At 36.6% G+C, this 9,597-nt stretch overlaps 1 protein-coding gene across 1 annotated transcript; it reads right to left on the reverse strand.

Annotated features, from left to right (window-relative positions):
- Positions 1 to 636: 636 nt before the first annotated feature.
- On the reverse strand, positions 637 to 4,931 carry LOC149240032 (potassium transporter 5-like). Its single transcript, XM_089373615.1, has 9 exons — positions 4,614 to 4,931; positions 3,996 to 4,224; positions 3,657 to 3,905; positions 3,465 to 3,515; positions 3,126 to 3,386; positions 2,869 to 2,921; positions 2,530 to 2,644; positions 1,790 to 2,044; positions 637 to 1,598 (listed from the first exon to the last, which is right to left on the reverse strand). The coding sequence occupies exons 1-9, from the start codon at positions 4,815 to 4,817 to the stop codon at positions 652 to 654; spliced, it is 2,364 nt and encodes a 787-aa protein (XP_089229741.1). The 5' UTR covers positions 4,818 to 4,931; the 3' UTR covers positions 637 to 651.
- Positions 4,932 to 9,597: the final 4,666 nt, after the last annotated feature.

The following is a 9,597-nucleotide window of genomic DNA, read 5'->3' on the forward strand; positions in this document are numbered from 1 at the left end:
TTTATTTATTCAACATTTTTACATTTTTAACACCATTTTTGAAATTGTGTTTATTCTTATGATTTATAACATTATTTTTGAAATTGTGTAAATTGTGTTTATTTTTATGATTTCAATTATATAGATGATTTAAAAAAGGTGTTAGCACTTTTTGAAATTGTGTTTACTTTTATGATTTCAATTATACGGACGATTTTAAAAAAAAGTGTTAACCCCTTTTTTGAAATGAAATTTTGTGTTTATTTTTATGATTTCAATTATATGAATGATTTAAAAAAATAAAATAAAAAATATTATTATCGTTAGGTTGCAATTTGTAAATTTTAAACAAAATATTTTAATATTAAAAAATAATATAAATTTAAGTAAAAAAACATTTTTTTATTTTTATTATATTTATTTTTAATATAAAATTTATATCATATATATTTAAAATAATAATAATAATAAAATTCAATAAATCTCAGCGCACCTATTTTATATATACAATTTTAAGGCAGAATGCCAATAAAAAAATTAAAAATGTTGAATAAAATAAATTTGAATTTCAATAATAGATTGTATCTGCACTCATAGATCCTTGGGCAAAAGCTCAGTATACAAGTCTATATACAAAAATATCAGAGAGATGAGTTTCAGATGTAATCTGGGTCAGATATAGTAGGTCATGCCAACTTGCAAAAGATTTCTGTGTGGAATCTCCAAAGCAGCTTGTCCTTTTTTGCAATTCTTCTTCAAAATGTCATATGCATAGTTCACTATGAATCGTTTGAACAACGATGAATCTTCGCTTGCAATAACCTCGCTATCTCCCATCAAATATACCACACCTGATTGCATTGCATTTTCTAGGAAATCCAACTCCTCCTGGAGGCTCTCCATGGTGCGGGCATCCATGACTGCATTTTCAGAGACCGTCCCAATATCAACTATACTCTCTGGACGGTCACAATTATTTTCTTCACTCTCAGGTCGATTATTGATATCATGAGTGTATATGTTATCTGACAGTATAAATTCTCTCAAGGATTCCAGTAATTGATTCTCAAACTCCACATTCCCTGTCCGTTTGTCTCTATACCCATACCGAGCAATGCATTTGTACATTTTTTCTTCTTTGGGACCAACGCGGCGAAATAAAAAGCGTTCTCCAGCTGGAACTGTATTCACAGGCAGATACTTGACACAGACGAATACAAGGACAGAATGTATGGCAGGGAGGTTTCTGACGAAATGTGCAAATATTGCTGGAACTCCTTGTGCTAGTTCTGTGTATAGGAGTCCTATTCCTGGAACTTTGGTCACACCCAGGCTTAACATGTATTCTGTTGTCACCTTCTGCTCCACCTCATAGGCATATCTCTTTGCATGGACATAATGCCACACATACATCACAAGTAACAACACTGCAGCAAAAGCTAACGGAAGGTATCCCCCTTGGGGAAACTTGTACAACACTGCTGAGAAGAAAACCAACTCTATTGCCCCATATACAATGACGAAGATTAGGACCAGAATTAGATGAGTTTGCCATATTATAAGCATTACCAATGTGAGCAAGGATGAAGTCACAATCATAACTCCAACAACCGCTATGCCTGCATTCAATTTACATAAGGAATGCAAATTATTTCATGAAATTTTAAATTAAATGTTTCATATCACAAATGCCATAACATGATTCACATCCTATTTACAGTGTTAAGGAGTCAAATACTCAGTAATATTGACTACAACCGTTAAGCTAATCCTTTGATCCTTTAGGTGTTAAAATCAATTTAATACATACCATATGCATTGCCGATTTTGGTTGTATCTTTGAAGGAAGCGGTGACCACAACACATGCAATCATGAGGATGAAGTTGATTTCTGGTATGTAGACCTGGCCTTCATATTTAGATGAAGTGTGGATAACTGTAACACGCGGAAAGCAACCAAGGGCCATGGATTGCTTTATGATAGAAAAAGTGGCAGAAATCATAGCCTGGCTTGCAATAACCGCAGCAATAACAGCAACCACAAACATCGGCCAATATACAGCATCTGCAAGATGCAAAACAGTTTTTCATCTTTCAAAATTTGGTCAAAATAACATACTAGAGCTAATTAGTTACTTAGAGATCCAAACAAATGAAAATACACCTTAACTAAGTTCTTCCTGTAAATAGAACTAATTAGATTTTAATTATCAAAAAGAAATCCAAATAAACCCTGCAATTAATTATCAAAAAGAAATCCAAATAAACCCTGCAACGAGGATTGGATTTTGATTTTGAAGAAGCAACAACGTTGTCACTAATATCGATTCATTTTATCCAATCTATGCTAATGAATTAAGTACCTATAAGAATGAAAAAATTCGCAAACCTCTCCTGAAAATATTTGCAAACATCTCTCTAAAATCGCCTACAAAGTACCTCTAGGAATGAAAAACTAGCAAGCCTCTCCATAAATGTCATATACATGGACAAACTAAACAGAACCCAGACAAATAAACATAACAATCCATCTTGAATAAGAAAAATTACTTGGAGTTGACTTATAGAAAGTCTGTGCCACATCTTCAGGAAACTTCATGAGATACGCAGCTTGGCCCAGATATGCGCAGATTAAAGCAGGGTACACTATTCCAGAAAAAGCAATCTGATGAACCACAAACAAACCACAAACATCATCAGTCTACTTGCATTCATATCCTTCAAATCTAAATACAACTGTAAATTTAAATTTAGTACTTCAAATAAATCAATGCCCTGTAGCAATTTAGTACTTCAAATACATCAATGCCCTGTAGCAATTTAGTACTTCAAAAACATCAATGCCTGTAAACTTAATTTTAGTACTTAAAAAACATCAATGTCCTGTACCTGAATTGAACGAACAGAAAAATGACCCAGATCTGCAAACATAGCTTCAGTTCCTGCATGCTCCCTACTTAACGTTAGCAATAATGACTGGGTTTCGTATTTTCTAAATAAATTTATGCATGCTTCATAGCAATGAAGACAGGGTTTGATAATTTCTAAATAAATTTTTGCATGCTACATACTTTAAGTCAGCAATGATGGCTAGGTTTGATAACCTCTAAATAAAATTTTCGGACCGCTGGAAGCATACTGCATACCTGTTATGCATAGAACTATTCCTCCAAGTGAAATCCAACCCTGTTTTGAATTTCTTCTGAAGTAATCAAAGATGTATTTGGGATAGAAAGCTTTGAAGACGCTCGCATCATGCTTGGCGATGTTGTAGATTCCAATAAAGGCAATAAATAAGAACCATATCAAAATAGCAGGAGCAAATGAGTAACCAACTTTTTGGGTTCCGAACCTCTGAAGACAGAAGAGTATCACTAAGATCGCCACAGATATCATAGCCACCACCTCTGCAAGCCCAAATTTAAATTTAATTCCACTGTTGTCATTACAATTTTGAACACAAATACATTCATGAGCGTACTTACCCTGGCTGAGTGATTTGTCGACAGTCTGTATTCCCTGAACCGCTGATACAACTGTTGCATGCAGATAAAGAATAAGATTACCCTTCAATATCATTAAAATCCAGAATCAGTAAATATAAGATGGTCTGTATTGTAAATATTTAACAGGTATAGTACTGTTTTTTGGAATTGGATATTGGGGAGGACCAAGACCTGATATGCAAGGAGTGAGGACACCATCTCCAATAACCATGGAGGTACCAAGAAGCGCCAGCATGAGTAAAATTGTCTTAGCTGCATTACTTTTTTCTAAAACTTCTTTTATCTTCAAAGCCCTTTTGAGCTGTCTACTGGGTGTAGCAAGCTTATATGTTGAAAGTTCTCTGTCCTCTGCTTGTTGCTTCGCTATAACGTTCACCTTTGCATGGCGGCATATCAGGGAATAAAGTGCAAACGTCCCACCTGACATCGACTAATTTTAATCCAGCTCACAATATCTTATATACATAGAGACCAAAAGGTAAGAAATACTTGCAATCATTGGACACATACCGTCTCCGTTATCATCGGCCCAAAGCACAATGAAAACATATTTTACAAGGGGCAAAAGAGTGAGTGAATAAATTATAAGAGACAGAGCACCGAGAATGTCATCTGGATGACGGATTCCATCTGTAAAAGTGCTAGAAAACACATAAAGGGGAGAAGTCCCTATGTCCCCATAAACCACCCCAATACTCTGAAATGCCAGGTGCAAAATGGCGCTCATTGTGATCAGATTCTGCAAAGAAAGAGGAAAAAAACACAATAATCAACACTCAGATTAAACGAAGTATCACAGTTAACTTCTATGGTTTCACCTAACATTAATTTCAATTCGGTGCAACCTTACTAGATTCTTAAATTCAGAAACCTATGAAACAACAACGGTAAATAATCTAAACGTTTCAACAACTATATAATCCATGAATCCTGTGCTAAGGAACGTTTCAATTCTTTTGTACCCAGGTTTTCACAAGTTCAATCTCACTGTGAAGCAAACTTTATAGAAATCATACAAATCACAGCCAGCCCCAATTAGAGCTTAAAAACGTCCTATACAGTCCTAATTAGCTGAAGTTCAGAGCTCCCGCCTTATATTACAATATGAAAACCATTATTAATACTAACCGAGCCATGATTAGCCATTCCTGAAACTTTAACGGACTCCAAGTCTAAGGAATCAATCCGCCTGAGCGTTTTGCCATGAGAATTGGCCTGCAGATTGTTTCTTTCTTCGTTCGGAGCTCCAACCATCTCCTCTTTTTCCATGGAGGCCATCTGTTGTGGCTTCATATTTTCTTCTTTCTGGGAGCCAAATTGTGTTCCCTCCATCTTCTTGGCTTCCTAACTATGGAGCAGCAACAAGATGCCACAAATCCTGAAGGTGTAGTTTCACCCAGATACGTTTTTATAGCAGAAAGTACCGCTTGAACCTTGTTGAAACCACCTTGCCGCCTTCGAGGCACAATTCGATTATTTATGAAACATTAAAAAGGAAGGAAAGCCCTAATGAGATATTACAAGGACAAGTAAACAAGGAAACCACACTCAAAATTGTATACTGGTACTTTTTGGCGTGACTGAGGGCCGTCCATCCACTTGTCTTTATTACCTCTACCTTTTTGCCGCTGAATGCTTTTAAAATAACCTTTTTAAAGCTTTTCTAAAATATCCTTATTTTTTATTTTAAAAATCATTTTTTTTTTTTTACAGTTAGTAGACGCGTACGCGTATCTATGCAATCTAATCTGAGCATGAAAACGAATATGCAGCGATGACCTGATACCGACTCTTTTCATGGATGATGTTAAAATTTCATGCGTTTGAAAAGAAAATTATAACAGAATATAATTCAATATAATATATAAAATATATGGTTGAACTAATACATTTAGTAGTGTTGCGCTGAACTAATACATTACTGAGATTAGTAGTAAATTTAGAGATATGTGAATATATATTAAATAAAACTAATACTTAGTTTTAGTTAACTGGCCATGCAAATATAAATATCTCATGCAAGTAAAGATAGTTCTAATTAATTAGATATATTATCATAAGGAAAATTTATTTTTTTAATAATAATAATGAAATGGTTAGGAATAAAATGTAATTAAATATATATTATTTCCAATATCACGTAAAACTAAGTTATTTTTTGCGATCTTTTGGAAGTTTTTTTGGTTTTCAGTTTAATTTTTTTAAAATCGAGGAATTTATTGAAATCACAAGCTTGATGGTAACCCCTGCACAATCGTCGTAGGGGTTTTTCAAGGTGTTGAATCTATATATACAGTCAAAAAAAAAAGTAAATAACATAAATCAAGATTTCACCTCAAATTTTTCCACCTGATTCCAGCACCAGAAAAACCAAAAAATTGCACTAAAGACAACTCCAAGTAAAACACTAATCCAAAAAGTTGCACTAAAGACAACTCCAAGTAAAACACTATTTCTGGAATTTGATTGAACTTTTAGATTTTAATAATAAACATTTTTCTAAAAGTCTAATTTTATTGAAGTGAGGAAAGTAAAAGAGATATGAAGCGAAATAGCTTAAAAGAAGAAGGATTCTTTAGTCTTATTTAAAGAGTTGATTTTTATTTTAAATTATTTATTAAATTATTTTTAAGTTAAAATAATATTTTTTAATTAGATATAGTATAAAATGTTAAGAAGTTAGTTTTTGGTTTATGATTCAAGAAGTAGATTTGATCCGAAAATCACTCTTGAGTGATCTCAGTTAAATAATTAATGAATAAAGGTATTACAGACTCATGTGCTGGTGTGTGTCTATGTTATTTTAGGCAACGCATCGATCAGATTGCAAAATACATAGACACTGGAAAATGGAAAACAGTAAGGAAAACACAGGAAACAAATGCAAGAACACAATAATTAATAAGGAGTTCACCCTATTCTCCAGGGCTACATCTCCGGTCCAGCTTTCAATGGTGGCCTTCTTTAATTGTGTCTTTAAAGCAGAGATTTATAATGAGGAGCTCAATTTGAGTCTTCTGAAACAGATAATGTTTGGTAGGGTGGTTATTGGATTCCCCAAGCCACTAGAGTGCATAGACTCTATTCCTTACCAAATCTTGACCTCTCTAGTCTTTAATGGGAGGAGCCCAGTGTGGTACTCGATTCCCGACAAATCCTCTCAGAGATTGCTTGAACCTCTCAATCTTTTTGTCTGCTCGATGCTGCCTAAGGTCAGCTCGGCTCTCTATTTTCTACTTCTTGCTTCACTGTCTTTTCTTTGCTCTCACCCTCTTTTACTTCTTCTCTGTTTTGTTCTCTGTCTCTTCATGGCTTAAAGCCAATTTGCCTTTGACTATTCGCTTCCTCTTCCGCCCTTTCGGTTCACCTGCTGCTGTTTGCTTGGAGTTCCCTGCCTCTACGTCATCGCCAACGTCTCGCAGGGAGGTGGCCACTCGTCCTCTCACAAACTGCGCCTGCTCTTCCTCAATGGTTCAGTTTTTCAGTTACACTGTGAAATGACTCATCTGCCGACTCAGCGCTCAAATCGGACGTTCAACTTTTCTATGTCGCGGCTTAATTCCCTTGTCAAATCTGGTTTCTCCATCGGGTGCAACCTCCGCCATCAGATATGGAGCCCCCAGATCCTACGGGGTTCGCTCATTTTGTGTGGTTGACTTGCTCGACTGTTAGCGCGCGACGAGAGGCGATTTTCTCTCTCATCTGTTGGACACGCGTCGTGCGTCGAATGGAATCGCTCATTTTCTGCCAAATCTGTTTACCGCCCGAGGATACCTCCGATATACCATCGATTTTGGAGTGCGCGTCCCGCCTTTCGCCTTAGCACTTTCCCCACGGTTTCCCGGCTTCCCATGCAACCGATCGCTTCTGGGATTTTCCTTCTTGAGGGGTTGTTCCCACTAATTGTGCATCAGAAATGCCCTCTGTTTCTCGATCTGAGCTTCCTAACTGTTAGTTTTGCCTCCTGCGTGGTCTCCATGGGCCTCAGTCAGTGCACTTTGACCGAGTCCTCGTCATTCCTTGCTGCTTGCAAACTGTCACTGTCCAAAGGTCTTCCTGATCGCTCTTTACATAAATTTTGAAGTCTGTCTTGATTTGATACAATCATGGCACTTTGATAATCTTCATGGATCCAATTTGGATCACGACCTTCCCACTGAAAAAGCTTTTGGACCACCAAAAGTTGGTTTTCAAGCATCGACTAAGTGAGGGTACAATTGTCTCACTTGTCCAATCTCTATCCACTTTGCACTGCTTGGCTTTGAACCCTTGAGCCCAACTCTGAGGTACTCAACATCTCCCCTGCGCGTCGTCCTCACCTTCCTGTCCAGCACTATGTCTTCTTGTAATTCATTAAGATATTCAGGTAACAGGTCATCAATAGAAGGCAATTGACTCTGCTCTTCGGGATCTTCAATTAGTGAAGGTTCAAACAGCCTCAAGCAATCTGCATTCACAACTGAGTAGATGTGCATGTAAGCTAGTAGATCAAGGCGAAAAGCATTCTCACCAATTTTCTCAAGTATCTTGAAGGGTCCATACCTGATAGGCTTTAGCTTTTTACCTTCACCTTGCATCCTGTCCTTGCTAATATACAACAAGACTTGGTCACTAACTTGGAAACTATGCTCCATCTGATGCTTGTCATGCCTAGCCTTGTATTTGGCTTGGCTCTTTTCCAGTTGTTCCTGTACTGCCTGGTGGATCTCTTGGATTTGTTCAATGAACCTAGTTGCCCTATCCACATCACTGTGTCCCTCAACTGTGGTGTCTTTACCAAAGACAAAATCCAAAGGAGACCTTGGTGTGAAACCAAAATAGGTCTCAAAAGGAGATCTCTGTGTAGAAGAATGCTTTGCTCTGTTGTAAGCATGTTGCACATAACATAAGTGTTCATCCCAAAGCTTAGGATGTTTGTTGCAATATCCCCTGAGCAACTGGATCATTGTCCTGTTGACTGCTTTGGTCTGGCCATCAGTTTGTGGATGAAAAGCTGTGCTTTTCTTCAATTTGGTGTCCATCAGTTCCCACAGACTTGACCAAAACTTCCCCACAAATCGGGTGTCTCAATCAGATACAATGGAAGTGGGTAATCCAAAATGAACCCATACATGTTGAAAGAATAGTTTTGCAGTTTGTTTAGCTATAATCTATTTATTACAAGGTATCAAGATACACATTTTGCTGAACCTATCCACAACAACATATAGATAATCATGACCTTTTCTAGATTTAGGCGGTCCTCCAACAAAATCCATGGAAACACTTTCCCAAGGGTGAGAAGGAACTGGTAATGGAGTGTACAAGCCTAGTTTTCTATTGCTGGGCTTGCTTTTAGCACACATAGTACACCCTCTTACATATCTAGAAACTGTCTCATTCATTTTTGGTCAATAACAAAATCTTTGTAGCTGTGCAACTATTTTACTTACCCCAAAGTGACCTGATATTAGAGAAGTGTGTGCTTCTCGAATTATCTTTACTCTTTCAGTTTGTGGAATGCATAACTTCCCACAATGGTATGATAGTCGGTCCTTCATATGATAGTCCAATTTTTCTACTCTTTTGCCTTGACTTAAAGTTGCATATACATCTTTGAAGTCTATGTCTTAAGCATATTGTTCAATGTAACTCTCATGTAACACAGAATTATGTTTAAGAATAGTAGATGCATTTATAATGGGTCTAGATAACATGTCTGCAACTTTATTATGTATGCCCTTTTTATATCTGATGACTAAATGAAACTGCTGTAGAAAACCCATCCATCTATAATGTCTTGATTGCAGCAACTTAGTTTGGGAGTGTAGATATTGAAGTGGTTGATGATCTGTATGTATTACTGTCTCTTTGCCCATTAAGTAATGTTTCCACTTTTTCACACTCTGTACCAATTCATACAATTCTTTATCATATGCAGGATAGTTAACGTCTCAGAATGATAACATATGGGTTTACCATGTTCTGTCAACACTGCTCCCATGGCATAGTCACTGGCATCTGTTTAGATCTCAAATGGTCTTTGAAGATTAGGCAGTGTTAGTACAGGTGGTGTACTAATCTTTTCTTTCAAGGTGTCGAAGGCTTTCTGTTGTTTGCCTCCCCACTGAAA

This window comes from Pinus tabuliformis, chromosome 8, assembly GCF_031772625.1.
Source record: "Pinus tabuliformis cultivar Carrire ecotype Pingquan chromosome 8, CPIR1, whole genome shotgun sequence".
In the NCBI taxonomy this organism is placed as follows: Eukaryota; Viridiplantae; Streptophyta; class Pinopsida; order Pinales; family Pinaceae; genus Pinus; species Pinus tabuliformis.